At 39.2% G+C, this 19,699-nt stretch overlaps 1 protein-coding gene across 1 annotated transcript in view; it reads right to left on the bottom strand.

Annotated features, from left to right (window-relative positions):
• The window catches only part of LOC102802186 (protocadherin Fat 4-like), a 39,390-nt gene that overhangs the window by 11,309 nt on the left and 8,382 nt on the right, over positions 1-19,699 (bottom strand). The window contains exons 2-14 of the mRNA XM_085497505.1: positions 13,123-13,313; positions 11,948-12,309; positions 9,716-9,939; positions 9,317-9,553; positions 8,325-8,575; positions 7,487-7,664; positions 6,272-6,816; positions 5,611-5,707; positions 5,065-5,315; positions 2,694-2,808; positions 2,326-2,595; positions 1,958-2,200; positions 1,398-1,538 (exon numbers count right to left, since the gene is read on the bottom strand). Coding sequence (XP_085353631.1) covers positions 1,398-1,538; positions 1,958-2,200; positions 2,326-2,595; positions 2,694-2,808; positions 5,065-5,315; positions 5,611-5,707; positions 6,272-6,816; positions 7,487-7,664; positions 8,325-8,575; positions 9,317-9,553; positions 9,716-9,939; positions 11,948-12,309; positions 13,123-13,313 — 3,105 coding nt within the window. The remainder of the gene's footprint in view (positions 1-1,397; positions 1,539-1,957; positions 2,201-2,325; positions 2,596-2,693; positions 2,809-5,064; positions 5,316-5,610; positions 5,708-6,271; positions 6,817-7,486; positions 7,665-8,324; positions 8,576-9,316; positions 9,554-9,715; positions 9,940-11,947; positions 12,310-13,122; positions 13,314-19,699) is intronic.

Below are 19,699 nucleotides of genomic sequence, written 5' to 3'. Positions count from 1 at the left end.
ATACAAATGTAGTATAGTGTAGTGTAGTGCAGTGCAGTGTAGTGTGCAGTGCAGTGTAGTGAGCAGTGTAGTGAGCAGTGCAGTGTAGTGTAGTGTGCAGTGCAGTGTAGTGTAGTGTAGTGTGCAGTGTAGTGTAGTGTAGTGTAGTGTAGTGTAGTGTAGTGTAGTGTAGTGTAGTGTAGTGTAGTGTAGTGTAGTGTGCAGTGCAGTGCAGTTTAGTGTGCAGTGCAGTGTAGTGCAGTGCAGTGCAGTGTAGTGTAGTGTGCAGTGCAGTGCAGTGTAGTGTGCAGTGCAGTGTAGTGTGCAGTGCAGTGCAGTGCAGTGCAGTGCAGTGCAGTGTAGTGTAGTGTGCAGTGCAGTGTAGTGTAGTGTGCAGTGCAGTGCAGTGTAGTGTGCAGTGCAGTGTAGTGTGCAGTGCAGTGCAGTGTAGTGCAGTGTAGTGTATTGTGCAGTGCAGTGTAGTGTAGTGTGCAGTGCAGTGCAGTTTAGTGTGCAGTGCAGTGTAGTGTAGTGTGCAGTGCAGTGTAGTGTAGTGTGCAGTGCAGTGCAGTGTAGTGTGCAGTGCAGTGTAGTGTGCAGTGCAGTGCAGTGCAGTGCAGTGCAGTGCAGTGCAGTGTATTGTGCAGTGCAATGTAGTGTAGTGTGCAGTGCAGTGTAGTGTAGTGTGCAGTGCAGTGTAGTGTGCAGTGCAGTGTAGTGTAGTGTAGTGTAGTGTGCAGTGCAGTGTAGTGTGCAGTGCAGTGCAGTGCAGTGCAGTGCAGTGCAGTGTAGTGTGAAGTGCAGTTTAGTGTAGTGTGCAGTGCAGTGTAGTGTAGTGTGCAGTGTAGTGTAGTGTGCAGTGCAGTGCAGTGTAGTGTGCAGTGCAGTGTAGTGTGCAGTGCAGTGTAGTTTGCAGTACAGTGTAGTGCAGTGTAGTGTAGTGTAGTGCAGTGCAGTGTAGTGTAGTGTAGTGTAGTGTAGAGTAGTGTAGTGTAGTGCAGTGTAGTGTAGTGTAGTGCAGTGCAGTGCAGTGTAGTGTAGTGTAGTGTAGTGTAGTGTAGTGTAGTGTAGTGTAGTGTAGTGTAGTGTAGTGTAGTGTAGTGTAGTGTAGTGTAATGTAGTTACGCTCTCATAATGTAATGCATTAGCTCCAATAATAGTCAACATGGTTTAAGTTTAGGATATTTTACAATCTGTTACGTGATAATTAACGTGAACCGTCGAACAATAATAAACAAATGTTCCATATTTCCTCTTTAAAATTTGTAAGTTTGTAAGTACCATCTGAGTACTGGAATATAAGAAAACTAAACCGAGTGTGAATTACATGTGGATATAGTACATATAGGGAAACTGGAAAGAACAACCTGTACGCATTGATCTCTAATGTTATCTAGTATGAAAAAAATGTCATTTACCACTGAGAGATATTTCTCCGGTGACTGAATCCACAGAAAAGTCTGCACTTGGAGTCTGTAATGGCAAGCTGTAGGTCAATGCACCACTAGTGTCATCATCAGAACAATCCAACACCGACGTGTTCAGTGGTAGGTACGGAACTACAAATATAAGAAATCACGATACAACTGGTGATTAGATTAAGAATTAAAACATTATAGTACAAGACTGATAGTAATTAGTTGGTTTTCAATTGAGTGCCAGGTAGTAGTGCCACACTGTTGGGTACACGCTATCGGGGTGAGTATTGTGTCGAACATGTATTTGTTTGTATTTGCCTTAAAGCGGGAGAGTCGTCACCTGCGCATGCGTCAGATGGCCATAGCGTGTCATTATTTATAAACAAGAGTCTACCCATGAGCCTTTGCGTTTTTAGCATATAATAATTTAGTAATATAAGTGTGAATAACATAAATCACTGAATTTGTACTGTTTTACCAAAAGATATTAAAGTACATTAATATCGCATACTACAGATACTACCTAATAGTTGGCTATTATCTCCAGTAACCCTACTCACAAGTTCCTTCGTTAACTTGGCGGTAAAATGACGTCTGTGAACAAGACGGATAGATGTCGTTTGCGTTCAATACGTTAATTGTAACAGTAGCAGTGTCCGTAGCTCCGGATCCGTCCGTGACCATTACTTCTAACTCGTAGTACGCAATATTTGGGTCCATGGTGTCATAATCAAGTTGTTCAAAAAGTTTTATTTGACCGGATTCTGTATCCATTTGAAACTTATTGGCGCCGCCATTTGTCACTGTGAAGTGGGATGCGGAAAGAAACAAAAATAATAAAATGGATGGATCAAATGGTTTTTTTTACAAGAAACAGAACAATTGATCTCGAATATAACATTTAAAGTTATTGGTGTTCAAGACTTACCGGAATTAATTGCATACTCTTTAATGCCATGTTCTGAGGTATCGTCACTGTCAAAGGCAAAGGCCGATACCTCCGTAATCACGTCACCAAGTGGGGTGTCTTCGCTTTTGTCTTCACTCCAATTGTCAGGGTTAAAGTAAGGATCCTCGTCATTCTCTGCTAGAATCTCTATATTTACTCTAGGTTCCGGGATAACAGTAGTCAATCCATCACTTACCTGAATAGTCAGCTCATATGATGTAGTCCCGGATTCGAAATCGATGGTATTGCCTATTGCCACATAAACACAACCGAAACGTATTTATTAAAACAAACAATTGTATGAATAAATTAATATACACGATATTTGAGGGAAATATATATCGTACCGACTGAAATGGTTACCAGTCCCGTGTTGTCTATTTCGAAATTGCCAAAATTCCCTGCAGTAATGGCGTGGGTAAGTATATCTAGATCATCGTCGCTGCAGTCCAGCTGGGCAACCTGTAGGAGAAATGACGACTGACGTAATATATAATATATGCAAATTATAGACTAAGAGTAAACCGTTGCGTTTTATATTTTTCAAATTATGTACTGATCCCACGTGACATTTGCAGTACCCAGAAGGATTGAAAATACACAGTACCTAGACGGATTGTAAGCAGTACCTAGACGGATTGTAAGCAGTAATTAGACGGATTGCAAGCAGTACCTAGACAGACTGCGAGCATTATCTAGACGGATTGCAAGCAGTAATTAGACGGATTGCAAGCAGTACCTAGACAGACTGCGAGCAGTACCTAGACGGATTGCAAGCAGTAATTAGACGGATTGCAAGCAGTACCTAGACAGATTGCAAGCAGTACCTAGACGGATTGTAAGCAGTAATTAGACGGATTGCAAGCAGTACCTAGACAGACTGCGAGCAGTACCTAGACGGATTGCAAGCAGTAATTAGACGGATTGCAAGCAGTACCTAGACAGATTGCAAGCAGTACCTAGACGGATTGTAAGCAGTAATTAGACGGATTGCAAGCAGTACCTAGACAGACTGCGAGCAGTACCTAGACAGATTGCAAGCAGTAATTAGACGGATTGCAAGCAGTACCTAGACAGATTGCAAGCAGTACCTAGACAGATTGCAAGCAGTAATCAGACGGATTGCAAGCAGTACCTAGACAGACTGCGAGCATTACCTGGACAGATTGCAAGCAGTAATTAGACGGATTGCAAGCAGTACCTAGACAGACTGCGAGCAGTACCTAGACAGATTGCAAGCAGTAATTAGACGAATTGCAAGCAGTACCTAGACGGATTGCAAGCAGTACCTAGACAGATTGCAAGCAGTAATTAGACGGATTGCAAGCAGTACCTGGATAGATTGCGAGCAGTATCTAGACAGATTGCAAGCAGTACCTAGACAGATTGCAAGCAGTAATTAGACGGATTGCAAGCAGTACCTAGACAGACTGCGAGCAGTACCTAGACAGATTGCAAGCAGTAATTAGACGGATTGCAAGCAGTACCTAGACGGATTGCAAGCAGTACCTAGACAGATTGCAAGCAGTAATTAGACGGATTGCAAGCAGTACCTAGACAGACTGCGAGCAGTACCTAGACAGATTGCAAGCAGTAATTAGACGGATTGCAAGCAGTACCTAGACGGATTGCAAGCAGTACCTAGACAGATTGCAAGCAGTATCTAGACAGATTGCAAGCAGTAGTTAGATGGATTGCAAGCAGTACCTCGACGGATTGCAAGCAGTATCTAGACAGATTGCAAGCAGTACCTAGACAGATTGCAAGCAGTACCTAGACGAATTTCAAGCAGTACCTAGACGAATTGCAAGCAGTGCCTAGACGAATTGCAAGCAGTACCTAGACGGATTGCAAGCAGTACCTAGACGGATTGCAAGCAGTACCTAGACGAATTTCAAGCAGTACCTAGACGAATTGCAAGCAGTGCCTAGACGAATTTCAAGCAGTACCTAGACGAATTGCAAGCAGTGCCTAGACGAATTGCAAGCAGTATCTAGACAGATTGCAAGCAGTACCTAGACGAATTGCAAGCAGTGCCTAGACGAATTGCAAGCAGTACCTAGACGGATTGCAAGCAGTACCTAGACGGATTGCAAGCAGTACCTAGACGAATTTCAAGCAGTACCTAGACGAATTGCAAGCAGTGCCTAGACGAATTTCAAGCAGTACCTAGACGGATTGCAAGCAGTATCTAGACAGATTGCAAGCAGTACCTAGACAGATTGCAAGCAGTATCTAGACAGATTGCAAGCAGTACCTAGACAGATTGCAAGCAGTACCTAGACGAATTTCAAGCAGTACCTAGACGAATTGCAAGCAGTGCCTAGACGAATTGCAAGCAGTACCTAGACGGATTGCAAGCAGTACCTAGACGGATTGCAAGCAGTACCTAGACGAATTTCAAGCAGTACCTAGACGAATTGCAAGCAGTGCCTAGACGAATTTCAAGCAGTACCTAGACGAATTGCAAGCAGTGCCTAGACGAATTGCAAGCAGTATCTAGACAGATTGCAAGCAGTACCTAGACAGATTGCAAGCAGTACCTAGACAGATTGCAAGCAGTACCTAGACAGATTGCAAGCAGTACCTAGACAGATTGCAAGCAGTACCTAGACAGATTGCAAGCAGTACCTAGACAGATTGCAAGCAGTACCTAGACGAATTGTTGGTCGACCAAAAATTCTCAATAGTTGGAAGGAGAAATCATGTAATACCTACCGACGTTCCATCGCTTGATAGCTCGCCTATCGCAGCAATGTAGGTAAGCGTAACGCACGTGGGTTCGTTGTCGTTGTCATTGGTTACAGTGATATCTACATCAAGCGTTGCAGTTTTAGCCGGACTACCCCCGTCGACGGCCTTGATATTTAAAGTCACGGTATCACCAGTTACCTCCCAGTCGACTGTAGATTTCAATTCTAGTAGCCCGGTATCGGGATCAAGTTGGAAGTCATCGCCAGTGTCTCCTCCTAGAAAAGGGTAACATAACATAATGTGATACTGGACTAATCGCTTGAAATATGAATTATTGATTTTTTAAATCAATCAATTATTATTATTTAGAATATCAAATATGGGAACAAAACGTGTGTGCGCGATTACTGTGCTTGATGAGATGAAACAGCATTGAATTGTTAGTATTTACTCGCTGTCATTTTAATACTCGTTTTGTCCACATTCGAGTTTTGCAATCCCTTATCATCATGATTAAGAAAGACTATATAATAATTATCAATAGTTACTAGCTATCATTAGTTGGCTTACCCTCTATAGTTAATATCACATCACCCTGGCTACCGTAATCATCGTCACTAACAACAATGGTCCCAACTGATGTACCAATGGGATCAAGCTCGGAAACCTGGAGGTAGAACCAAAATGTATACTGTAAAATACTTTATTTTCACTTGAAATTAATTATTGCTATTTTCGTTTAAGGAATGATTAAGTGAAAATAAAATCAGTGAATATACTTTTTTCTCTATATTTTACATTCAATTCGCCAAGATAAATGATAATATAATAATAATTTTATTAATTGTATAATGGCCTCCGGCCCATTACAATCATGCTAATTAATTATTGACAAGAAATAAATTTACATTACAAAATATGTATGAAAATATAGATGAAGAGTGTGTCAATACATAATATAAGCCCTATATAATAATGTGATGGGGATCATAATATATATATACATACAAGCTTATTAGGTTATTCTCATTTGATCTTTGATTAATTTAAATAAATGATAATAAATTCTATGCAAAACACTCAAAAAGTCCTTTCAGCGAAAATTAATTCCAGCTAAAATAAAGTATTTCACAGTAATTATATACTCACAGTTGTGACAAGCACAGAGACGAATACAAATGCACTAATTCAATGTTAACAAAGTTACAATCATTTGTCTGGTTCTACTTACAGTCAGTGTTATTGGCGATGTGGCACCAAACACTGGATCGTGATCGTTGACAGCCTCCATTACAATATTGACCGTAGTCGTACCACTTAGTTCTGGAGTGCCGCCATCCACTGCTCGTATCACCAATATATAGGAAGCAGGGTCATCCGATCCAGCGTCCAGGTCTATTATGTTCTTGATTTGTATGGTCTCCGTTGGCTGGTCAATTTTGAACAGATCGTCGTCATTACCAGAAACAAACTCATATTGGATAGTTGTCAGCGCAATAGAATCGGCGTCCGTTGTTGTGAGTGCAAGCACACTCGTATCGACGGGGGAGCCCTCTACGACATCGTCGCGGTAATATATATTTTGAGAGAATATCGGCTCGTTATCGTTGTAGTCTTCGATATCCAGTATGATATCGTCGGTAACGGTGTTTGAAGGATTTCCATCATCTGCTGCCATCACGGTTATTGTATATCGTTGTGGGTCAGTCTCGTAATCAAACGTGCCGATAGTGACGATTTCTCCCGTGCTTGGCTCAATGTAAAACTTATTGACGTCTGAAAACGAAAGTAACATATATGAATAAATGCATTTGGTGGTAGCCGAAGTTGTGCCACCGAAAAGATCACAGCTAACGCGACAGTTATTCCGTCAATTCATCACATCTACAAAGGGACTACGTTATCCGCTACCACTGATCGATTATGATATATATTAGGAGAGGTACATTACTTGGGGTTTGCAACAACGGTGACATGATACCAAGATCCCGTTTCAATCTCGCTCTCACATAAGCGTTCCAACTCAGAAAAATGCGAATGCGCATGCCCGAGGTAACTAGGATACTGGGATGTCCAGGTGGATCAAAATAGATGCTCACGATATGACGGATTACGATAACTATATTTTCTGTACATTTTCGATGTATTACATTTTTTCACTATGAATGTGGTAATACATGTTTCATTGTTTTATTACAAACCGCCTATGTCATGTCAGAAGGTCGTAGCATCAGTCTCGCTACGAGATGAGACTTGAATGGGATCTTGGCATGATGTCGCCATACAGTACTATGCTGGTTGCAAACCCACAAGTAATTTACCCCTGATATTAGTTATTTTCACGCTGCTAATATATTCAATGAAGTAACTTGCACGCAGAATACTAGTACTTCTCTCCCAATTGGCTCTGTGGTAAGCGATTATGAGCAGTTTTTTTATAACTTACTTGGGTCGACTGCATCAATGGAGTAAGATATAATTCCATCTGAACCTTCGTCGGAATCCTCTGCCACGATATCACCGACGTCGGCCACAGTTGTACCGGAAGGCGAGTTTTCTAACATGGTGAGAACTACAGCTGGGAATGTCGTGAATGCAGGTGTATCCTCGTTCTCAGACGTTATCTACAGACGGAAAAACAGATTTGGCTACAAATCACTGAACATTATACACCGAAAATATGATTTACCTTTATATATTATTTATATACTTTATATATTTGTATACAGTCCGACGGCAGTATGAGGGCGCGCTTGCCTGCCCAATCCAGTTATATCATTTGGGTTTGAATGAAACTGATTTCAAATAAAAACCGTTGGGTTTGTAACATATTTATAAGAATAAACATATATTTGATGCCTTCATTATTGCGGTGTTGTTCTAGTTGTTCTGGATATTATATTATATTAGTATTGTTTAATATTTACGACAACACATCCTGTCTAAATCTTGACTAAACTGTGAACTTTTTAGATTACTGAGATTTGACGTCTCGCGATCATTTTGTGTTTGGTTATACAGATGCAGATGTATGTTATAGTCTAAATACATTAACTGTGGTGTCTATCGAACAATATTCTCAGTTATTGAGATATATAATGGAATATAATGGAATATATATTACTTCATGCAATAACAGAAATAGTCGAAAGCAGAAATCGACGTTGCATGACCAAAGAAATATATTTTAGACAATAAACAATAAACAAGTTACAATCGATGCAATTCACTCCATTTTATCAACGTGAATCACCTCCATTTAATTAATGTGAATCAAAGCTTACCTCAATTACTACAGTGGCAGTAGTAAGTATGCCACCCCCGTCATCCGCAGTTACTAATAAAGTATATAAATGATTATTTGCAATCAAAGTAGCGTCTTCATAATCAGTAGGAAACGTTGTAGTTTCTATGGTGTAAGGGCTCGTGGTGCCGGTTATTGTAAACTTGGCATCGGCGTCATCTCCACTGGCAATGCTAACCACTAGTGCGTCAGAGTTAATATCTGTAACTGTGACATCAATAATAGAAGTACCTGTAAAATCAAATCAAAACTTCCTGTTACTGTGTGTGTTTGGACATGAGTAAACCTGGTATGTTCCATCAGCACATTCAAACTGCTTAGGTAGTGTTCTATTTTAAATGATACTAGACGGTGAAAACTTTCCGTGTTATTCCGGTCACATTTGGTCTCTTGTAAACGGTCTATTTTACTTAGTCTACGCAATCTTCTGCTGGAATAATGGTACTCGTTCATGGCCACACAGTCTACAATGAATTTATACAGGGGGTGGTTCTTGTCTATATATTTTATATTAATAACCAGAGGTGAATTGAGGATGTTCAGATAGCGTTTGCACATTTATATGCGAGAAATATCCACTATTTTGAAAAATAATTATTGGTTTCTTCTACAATTAGCCAATATCATGTGACTAAGACATCAACAAAAATATACGTGCATAACATTCTGCCGAGCAAATATAATGGAATTTTGATACGTAAATTATGCATTGAATGTATGTAATTAAAGCTTGGAGACCATTATTTAAAGGGCGGCAGTCGTCACGCCGCGTCCTGTTCGATATGGAACTCATAGCGACGTATATAACGCGTGTAAAATACCTTGTTTATTTACATGAAATTCGTCACGGTACACGCGCTGCGCGACGACCACCGCGCTTTAAAGCAGGGGAGTCATTCCCGCGCGTGCGCAGGGTACGACCCTCCCGCTTTAACCAAGTATGTTTAGTATGTATAATATGCTCGCTCTTACCAGTTACCGTTTCCTCTGCCACGGATGCAGTGTAGCCGGATGGGCTGAATACGGGCAGATCATTAATACCATTGACAACGATATTCAAATCAGCTGTGTCTGTGTTTCCACCTTTATCGGTAGCAGTCAGCGTTAGAGTGTAACTCAAGATGGCGGAGCCACCATCAGCTTCTAACGTCCTAGCTGTCGTCACCAGACCAGTTAAGTAATCACAGTTGAAATGGTCTGCATTGGTTCCTACAAAAACGTAGATAGAATTAGTATATTGCCGTGAAGTTGTTAACTCCAATGGGTACATGAATTTTACTAGCCAATTTTGAAAGTAAGTTTGACTGAATGTGCAATAACAAATTCCTCTCCTACTTCGTATGCTCTCTTGTCCCCATCGTCATTTCTTACCTGATATTGTGTAATAAAGCGCGTCATCATCCCTGGTAACACTAACATCTGCATCAGTACAACCAACAATTGGATCATCAGTCCACGTGACAACAGTACCTGCAGGCTGGTCTTCATCCACGTTACCATCATAAGCTGTTGAATCAAACACCGGTGGCTCGTCGTACTCTTCTTGCACGATGACTGTCAATATGGCTGTTGGAGTACTCGTTGTACCAGCACAACTGTAATTATGCAAATAACGGTTGGTGATTCTAATACATATGTTTATATAGAATCATGGTATCTGTGTCATGAATTTGTTTTCGCGTATCTCTTGACCGACTTAATTAGCTGATTATTAGCTGAATTGCTGTGTTATGTCTGTCATCGTGTAGGCCTAATTGAAGTTTTGGACGGAACTTGGCTCAGTGATTTGGAACTAATTACCAGATAACCGTCGAGATTCTGACAGTTGGTATTCCATAGTTATTAATGTAGTGAACGATTAATCAAAAGATATGACGTATTCAGTACTTAGTGTGATTGGCTTTATGATTGAAGGTTACGCCCTAGAGTCTTTTTACTGCTTTGTAATTGGATAGAGTTTTGAAAATGAATAAAGAGAGTTTGAGTTGGTCTTGGGGAGCACAGCACGATAGACGCGGTGGAGAGTTGAGTCGAGTCGAGAGTCCAGTCCAGGGGCGAGCCTTGAGGCAGTCCAGTCTTGGGCTAGTCTTGGGTCAGCCTTGCGAGAGTCTTGGGGACTTTTCCCCAGGGCGCCGTGTCTTATAGAGTGCTCGATTGACCGACTAAGACGAGAGTTGAACCGTATTTCGTTGTGTGTGTCTTATTTGACTGTAAGGTTAAAGTGACTTTCCCGATCCCGTACCTCAAGGGGACGAGATAGAGAGACGAGACGAGATTCCCCCCTGACACGTGTGGAGAACCCTGTGGAGAAGAATTTTTCCCTGATATCTGCATGGCGTATCTCACAACTTCAAAAAAATGATGACGTATTGGATGCCGAATATGACATCATGGATGCCGAATATGGCATCATGGATACCGAATATAACATCACGGATGCTAATGGAGCCTGCTCATGAATGCTAATACCCAAAATGTATTCATTTTACAATAAATTGCACTCGTGGGTAATATATTGACTTAAAAATAGTTGTGCGTCACCAGCCTAATTTTCGAGTTAATTATGGTTGAATTTTATTGGATAATGGCCATTTTGACAGTATAATAACACTTTTACCGTAGGTTCCTATGGCAGAGATGTTATACCATATCTCAAATTGTAGGTTGTGGCATAGGCTGAAAAAATTAATCTATTGCGAATAATGAGGTACTTTTTGTTGTCCTGGATTATTTAAACAATCTGGGTTTCAACAAATTTCAAACATATACTTGTTTAATGTTATGTTCTATGGAATTGTTGTTTTTGGAAAATATTTGGTCAATATGCATTGCATGTGAAACTGTAACAGTAATCACACTCAATGTGGCAAGATGGCAAGATACTGGAATATGTTTATAGGTGTGGAGGCAAATAGATTATGTAAACTAATATTTTCGTGGGATAATGCAATTTGTGTAGATAATTTTAATAGTTTTAAAAACTTTTAATATGTATGATTCTTTTCGTGTCAGGTAATATATGTATATGCAAATGGAGGTACATGTAACCTTCAAAAGTAATCCCGGATTGAAATTAATAATAGTGTAGAATTGCTCAAAAGTCTTCAGTTCAGGTTTGGTGTTTGCGCCTCTTCGCATTGAAAGTGGTAGATACCGTGGTGAAACAATTCAGGTTTGGTGTTTGCGCCTCTTCGCATTGAAAGTAGTAGATATCGCGGTGAAGCAATTCACAACTTTGAAAATATTTTATTTTGTAATCAAGACCAAGTGGAATATAAAGTTTTTATTATACTGTTCATATGATTTATATAAATATTTATATATAAAGGTTTTTCTCGTGTAACTGAGGTTGAAAAGTGTATTGTCCTAATGACAAATATTAATAGAAACACCGCAAAGTTCATATCAAAAGTATATTTGAAAAGGTAAAAACGTTTGTACAACATTCAGTGAAGGTATGTATGTATGTTATGCCAATGCTTTATTGTTTTATATCAGGTAACAGCACCTCTATAATATTTTATTGTAAAAAGTGACTATTGGGTTTATTAATAATTAACTATAATGCATTGCCCATGATCCTTTTTTTATATGAAAACTTACCTTATAGTGAGTTCAAATGATCGTTTAGCTGGGTCTGCATCGAAATCCAGCCCAACCGGTGCAAATATATTAGGCCCTGTATTAGTAAATGTAGGTGAGCCAGGATCCTGTGAATCAATATCGTACGTTACAGGGTCGCCGTCTTCGTCGCTACAGTCAACTGTTGCGATTGTTGTTGTGGTGAGAATATTTTCCGGTATAGATATGGTAGCTGGCAGGTTGATGAACACGGGTTCGTCTTCCATGTCAACAATGTCAACTTGAATAGAATATTGAACGTCTCCGGCATCAGTGTGACATATTATGTATACTTGCTGAGTTGGGCCATGCTCTTCGTAGTTTAACACGGCATTGCTTGTCACCTGTGAAGTATGTGGGCAATACTGCGGTGTAAAATGACTAATTTTCACTGGGTTTAAATTTCACTAATTTAGCATTTCAGGAACATTCAGTGGGTTTTAAATTCACGCTTTTATCATTTTGATAATATGTTCTATGCTAAATTGTACATATTCACTGGGTTTTAATTTAGCGCATTTTCCAGTCAGCGAAATAAGCAAAACCCAGTGAATAATTAACCCTTTTACAGTAGTGAAATAGTATTATACAGGTGTTTGTATAGTATTGCATTTTAATTGTATAAACAATGGCATGAATTACGTATGCGATGCTAACATACAATATGGCTGTGTCCAACTCATAACACACTGTAAAACATGTCTTTTTTGCGAGCATGTCCTTTTAGCGAATTTAGCGAGAGAACTAATTCGCTAATTTAAGATGTCGCTATCACTTCAATATAAATTCAAAATGGCGGTCAAACTTTTTCTCCACACACACTTTGCAAACAACACAGAAAACGTAATAATCTGGAGCGCTTCCTTATTATACTTGACAGTTTTTTATGGAGGTTATAACTGCACATTTGTTTTGGCAGGCGAAAGACAAGTATTGTGAAAACAGGAAATCAACAAAGACAAGAGAGATTCACTAAATCAACATTTCGCTATTACGTCATTTTACCAGAATTCGCTAAAATTGCAATCATGTCGCTTTTTCAACATGTTTTTTCAGTATATGGTCATATACTTTATTTGAAGCAATCGTAACGAATAACGTGTTACTCATCAGGTAGTACACATGTTGTTTTTCTGTAAGGTATGTATATTACTAACCTTGCCGTCATTTGAATTTACAGCAAACAGTGTACTTGGTCCTGGGTCGGCGTGACTTAACGAGAATGCGTTAGCCAGTGCTGTGGCACCGTTGTAAACCACTGTGAAATCAGTGGTAGCTATAACTGTGACGCCAACCACTTCATTTTCGTCGACATTATATGATCCAGCATTCCACGTCATATCGCATACTAGATAAAAAGATAAATTTACGTATGAACATATAATTATGTGTGTTTATTTATGATTCCACTGTAACATTGACCGGTTCTAAAATTAAAGTGTACAGTCATAGACCTTAGAAAACGTTTTCTTAGGTCTATGGTACAATGCGCACATTATAAAATAATTCAGTGCATCGCCCTCTACGGCATTATGTGTGATACTATACATAGCGTAAATTCATTTAACATGCACGAATCGGAGACTGCAGCTTAACTTAATGAACATTTTATAGAAGCAAGCGCAGTTACATTGAAGATGACTTGCCGTGATGTGAATAGTACACCTGTAATTGGTCATTCTTCACTGAGAAGGAAGGTGAAATCTTGTATGAATATGTACATATAGATAAATACGATCTATTGAATCGAATAAATGCTAGAGAGAACATCGTGTGACAATTTTCAAATTCAAGTTTCCGACCCCGATTATTGTCCCGCTATTGGTATCACGTGACGCATGGAAAAGCCTCTCAGGCTGTTGCCGAGAAACCAACTATCACGTCACGGTGCCATCTTACCTAGGACCGTCGAATTATTTGACATGTAATATGTGTCTTGCAGCCCACTCAACTCAACAACAACTGCAATCAATTTACTCTTCTAATGTTTTTTGGGGGGCTGGAATGTTTAAGATTGTGATTTAACAAATAGTTCGGGCATCTATCAAAGAAACCACGCAGTGACTAATTTCTCGGTAACAAGACATGTGATCTAGTCAACCTCAGCTTACCTATAATATGTGTTATATCTAAGTAGATATAGATACAAAGTAATAAAATATAAACACGGCACTGACACTCTACACCCACGCCTACCAGAATTTGCACACATTAATACGCTTGTTATTTAATTATATTTGTCTCACCAGAGATAAGAATTTCATGGCAATTTGTCGGCGGTCTGATTTTTTTTAATATTACTATTAAGAGGATATGACGTTGAACTCTTTACGATGGCCAACATTCACGTTCATAGTTTATAAGATGAGAACATGGACCTTACTACGGTCTAAGGTGTGAGTCAGACTTATTTACTGAATGACGTCATTGACGAAGTGCCGTCATAACACTGAGACAGCCATAGCAGACGTTATAATATAGGAAATAAATATGTTCATTCTTTTTTTTTCATATTTTCATATTAATTCCGCCACTTTCAATTATTTTTGTCTAAAAATTGTATCTATTACAGTTAATGTTGGTGTCCCATCCTGCTGTAAAAGGTTGTACATGCTCGTCCCTATGGTGACTAGTAAACAACGCACGCGTCTAATATCAGTTTGAACACATTGCCACTGCCTAATTCGTTATTAGTGTTCTGTGTATGCAGACAGTTACCGTGTTATTGGCTCTGATATATAACCAAATACGACTATACAATATGACAGACAAGTAATTAATTAGATAATGTTTGCGGGACAATGTGTATACCTTAATAGTGTTATTGCACAATTTCCAAACGTTATTAGTATGAACAGTACCGACATTTTAGTTTTTAGTTTTGGACGGAAATCGCCGTTTTCTATGATCCAATGTAACTTAATCGTTTGTTATGCCTCATTAAAATGAAATCATGCGCTTATATTGGATAGCTACGAAAGTGACCCCATCTACTGATCATCGTGATTGACGTATAAGCGGGAAATTAACCAATCTACGGCTAACACAATAAGTAACTCCAATCTATCATTTCCTATTGTAACTCTGAAATTTAAAAGTAATTGCGAATCCATGAATAAAAGTTCAAAATGCCGCCCACCTCCCCGCTGAAGGCGGGTAATTAAATTCGAACTCACAATTAATGAACGCACAGTGCTCATACAAAACTGATCCCAATTTCAAGATTAAGTTAAAGGGTGGCAGTCGTCGTGACGCGTTCTGTTCGATATGGAACTCATAGCGACGTATACAACGCGTGTAAAATACATTGTTTACATGAAATTCGAACACGCGCTGCGCGACGACCACCGCGCTTTAAGCATGCATTTTTGCGTTACATGTTTGTCGTTTTCACTACGGCGTCACGGTGCATTCTCGACGCTATGAGTATCCCATTATATTCAAACTATTGCACAACATGCGTATAACAACGTAAACATAAATACTCTGTAAGAATTTTGTCTTGCCCATACAAAACATCTTGTTAATTTACAATACAATATTGTCAGCAGACGTCGCATTATTGAATACGATAACTGAACTGAACTGGTGCGACGGACGTATACTTAGCAACGGGGACGCTCCTCTCTGGAATGTCCTGTACTCGTGTATGTCGTTGTATTCACTATAATGCTTGCCATAACAAATACAAATCACATTTGTCGAGTCTCTGTTATCCCAGCAACTAATTGTTCTAGCTACTGTATTATTTGTAAATAACTTAACCACATTAGTCAATGCTTCAAATCACTATGTGTTGTCGAAAAGTGACTTGCAATAAATTCCGATGGTCCTTTGATATCGTTATGTCCAATAAAGAAGGCGTGGCTCAAGTTCATGGCGCTATCATCAACAATCCCTTACTAAGTTAGCAGCATGTCAATTGGTTTGCCTCGTAGATTGATGTCATGTAATTGTATTTATTAAGACGGCATACAGTCGCACACAGATTATACCACGGTATTTATATTTCTATGGTTACTTGTACTAATGAGAGTAAATATCGTCTCGCCTGCTTCACCAGACAACTATCTCTTTTTCAAGCTGAGATCTCCCACTGGGCATAGTCGACCAATGTTTCATTGGTTTATGTATAGAAATTGGCGCGAATGTAAAGCTCCGAGCTTACGTGTATAGATAAAACTAATGGAAACATGCCAGACGACGTTTTTTTGTGTCATTACCCGTCTTGAGTCGGTAAAGGTCGACCCGAGGCACAATGCTCATCTTAACTCCATACCCTAGGCGGTATAATCTCTGCATTGACCGGGTCAATTGTAAAATACAAAAGACGTTCCATCGCGGTGACTGATTTGGTGATATTGCGACTTAACTCTTTGTTAAAAGTGAACTTAAAAGATGAATACATTGACGTTTGCATTTACTCAGTGATCACAATGTGTCCCTTACAGTCGGTCATGTTAGTTCTGCCTTGTGCACTCATCTCCTCCGATAACACATTAGATTGATTCTATTCTTACACATGTCGTTGTTGCAGACATACACTGAAAGTGCTATGATGACAAACAAACACGCCAATAAACGAAGAGTTATGTTTGGTTTTATGTTGGCTTTTAGACTTTCATGCAGTCTCTTGCATGTTTTTTTCAATAACATAAAATATTAGGTGAGACGGCTTTCGCGGTGACAAGAGACTGTATGCTAGTTAGCTTTCATATGGGTATGTCTGCATTTCAAACCAACGTTATCAGTCACGTGCGTACAGGTTCATTCACTGAGATGACGAATTGTTTGAGTCATGGACATCGGAGTTATCAACATCGGAGTTACGAAAACATTGAGTAACAAACATGACCACGCCCATATTTTAGAAACCACGCCCACTTTTGCAAAACCGCGCCCAAATTGTAACTCGATGTTCAATTACCTTGTTAAAAAACTTCGAGTCACGGATTTGACTTTGGTCAATTTGGTTTCTATCTATAAAATGATATGCGCCTTCAATAAATTCAAAGTTCTTATTGTATCATATCCTAAACGTTGTTGAAAATCAAGCCTAGTATCACAAATTGAACTGTCAATTTTTTAGCATGATTTTAAAACGCCCCGATTATTTGCGTATCTTGATGTTAGAATTTGTGGCCCCAAACACAGCTATATACGAATTGTATTCCTTGCAGTTGTGAATAAAAGTAATATAACCGAATACAACTCATATTATTTTATAACTGGAAGGCCCAAATATTTCGGCGATAACCTCCTTATGCGGCAGGTAAAAGGTTAAAGTACCGGAATATCCCTCTCAGCGTATTCCAAATTATGAATTGATATCTCAGCTGAAGTAACAAGACTTGTTTGCTGAACGTTCTTATGCGTGTTGTGTAAGGTACTATGTATCTATTTACCAAACCATTAAACGTAAAAATATACAACAACCCTGGCACGAAGTCGGCGACGTTAAACATGCACGGAATACATGAAAAGTCACAAACGAATTCTTTATATTTGTGGGCGTAGATTTCTCGTGCTCACGATGTGTTTGTTCTGTGATCGCTCAATTTGAAAGACACGGCTTTAATTCGAGAATCTGGTGTCGGATTACGTATTGATGCATGAATGGAAATTGAAAGGGAAAAGTACTCAAAACAGTACGTGAATATGGTAATATTACGGCGAAATTGATTTAAAACGGTTGACCGGTAGCCTGGTAAATCAGCTGGTAATATAATTATTTAGCAGTAAATTAACCGCGTGTACATGTTTTACTGAACACGGACTTCCATCATAATGTGGTCTATAAGTTGACGAATGATAACGAAAGTAATGAATTTTGGCGACGTATATTTAAACATGAGATAAAATATACGAAGTCTCATTTGTTTTATGTAAGCGTGATATATCCTCTATCTTATTATTTTTTCATCTGTCCATACAAATTATTAGAATACATATACTAAATTGATTTCACATTATGGTCGATATTTTACACTTTTCAATAAGAGAATCACAGCGGTGATACAAGGTAAACTTTCCACGTATTCCACGAACTACCCACGACTCGGAGTTCGCTGATTAAAATTTTTATTAAATAAACACAATCATTCATTAATATTATACATATTATCAAAAAAATGTAGGGCGAACCACTCATAAGGTGCTTCAATTGCGGCTTCACCGCTGTTAGTGTGTCGCTAGGATACCATTATTTGCAGTGTGACATCACATAAAATGGCGCGTTGTTGCTTGCTGCTGACTTCTGCAGATAAGAATACCCGCAATGTTTGTGCTCTCAGGGATTAAGTAAACGCATCACTGTTGACTCTGTTAGAAACTTTGTAAAGACTATCAATATTGTCTTTTTGCTTTTCAATTGCCGATTAAGTAGCCGTGTTTGCTGAGTCTCTGATCTAGTTGTACAAGACGAATTCCATTGACCACGCCAACACCGTGAGTTCACTTGAATCGTTGTCCCAAAGTGAGAGTCTCTGATTTAGTACTCTGCTGTAATTGATGAATTCCATTGACCACGCCAACACTGCACTGCTGAGTTCACTTGAATCGTTGTCCCAAAGTGAGAGTCTCTGATTTAGTACTCTGCTGTAATAGATGAATTCCATTGACCACGCCAACACTGCTGAGTTCACTTGAATCGTTGTCCCAAAGTGAGAGTCTCTGATTTAGTACTCTGCTGTAATAGATGAATTCCATTGACCACGCCAACACTGCTGAGTTCACTTGAATCGTTGTCCCAAAGTGAGAGTCTCTGATTTAGTACTCTGCTGTAATAGATGAATTCCATTGACCACGCCAACACTGCTGAGTTCACTTGAATCGTTGTCCAAAAGTGAGAGTCTCTGATTTAGTACTCTGCTGTAATAGATGAATTCCATTGACCACGCCAACACTGCTGAGTTCACTTGAATCGTTGTCCAAAAGTGAGAGTCTCTGATTTAGTACTCCGTTGTAATATATGAATTCCATTGACCACGCCAACACTGCTGAGTTCACTTGAATCGTTGTCCAAAAGTGAGAGTCTCTGATTTAGTACTCCGTTGTAATATATGAATTCCATTGGCCACGCCAACACTGCTGAATTCACATGAAGCGTTCAGGTTGTCCAAGGCGAGTGGAATCAATAAAAATGTATCCGTCACAATTAACAAAAAAGAAAAGGACGTCATCGTAAAATAATTTTAGGTGAGGCAGTTTTACACTCAGTGTGTGGTAAGGACTGCAACTTTGGAAGAGTGGGCGTCCCGTAGTACTGATTTCAAAAGCTCTGTTAATATGCCGCACAGTTCTACCTTTATGTTGGAGGATGAGTCAACCCTAGGTTCGAATTTATGACGTGGTGCACTACATGAACCATTTTTTTGTTATAAATGGAACCATAACATAAACAATTGAGATGATATATATTGTTGATGTCTCCAAAGTGCAATTATTGCTTTCATCAGCGAAAAGAGAAATGAGCATAAATCTCAGTATCAAGCCGATATACAGCTAACATTAATATGTATTGGTACTAATTTGTGAATATCTATTCTTCCGTCAATGCTCACAGGATTAATTTGTAAACGCTATCATGAGAATATTGACATTATTCACTGTACCTACTTGTAAAATGCTATTGAAATAATGGGATTCGTCGCAGCAGCTGCGGTGGTCACGACCGATAACATTATAATACATTCCATCAAATATTATATCTCTCTGAAAATGCAAAACTCACTA

Source organism: Saccoglossus kowalevskii, chromosome 3 (genome assembly GCF_978046115.1).
Source record: "Saccoglossus kowalevskii chromosome 3, keSacKowa6.1, whole genome shotgun sequence".
Lineage (NCBI taxonomy): Eukaryota > Metazoa > Hemichordata > Enteropneusta > Harrimaniidae > Saccoglossus > Saccoglossus kowalevskii.
The sequence above is the reverse complement of the archived record's forward strand: the minus strand, read 5'-3'. Positions and strand labels throughout refer to the sequence as shown.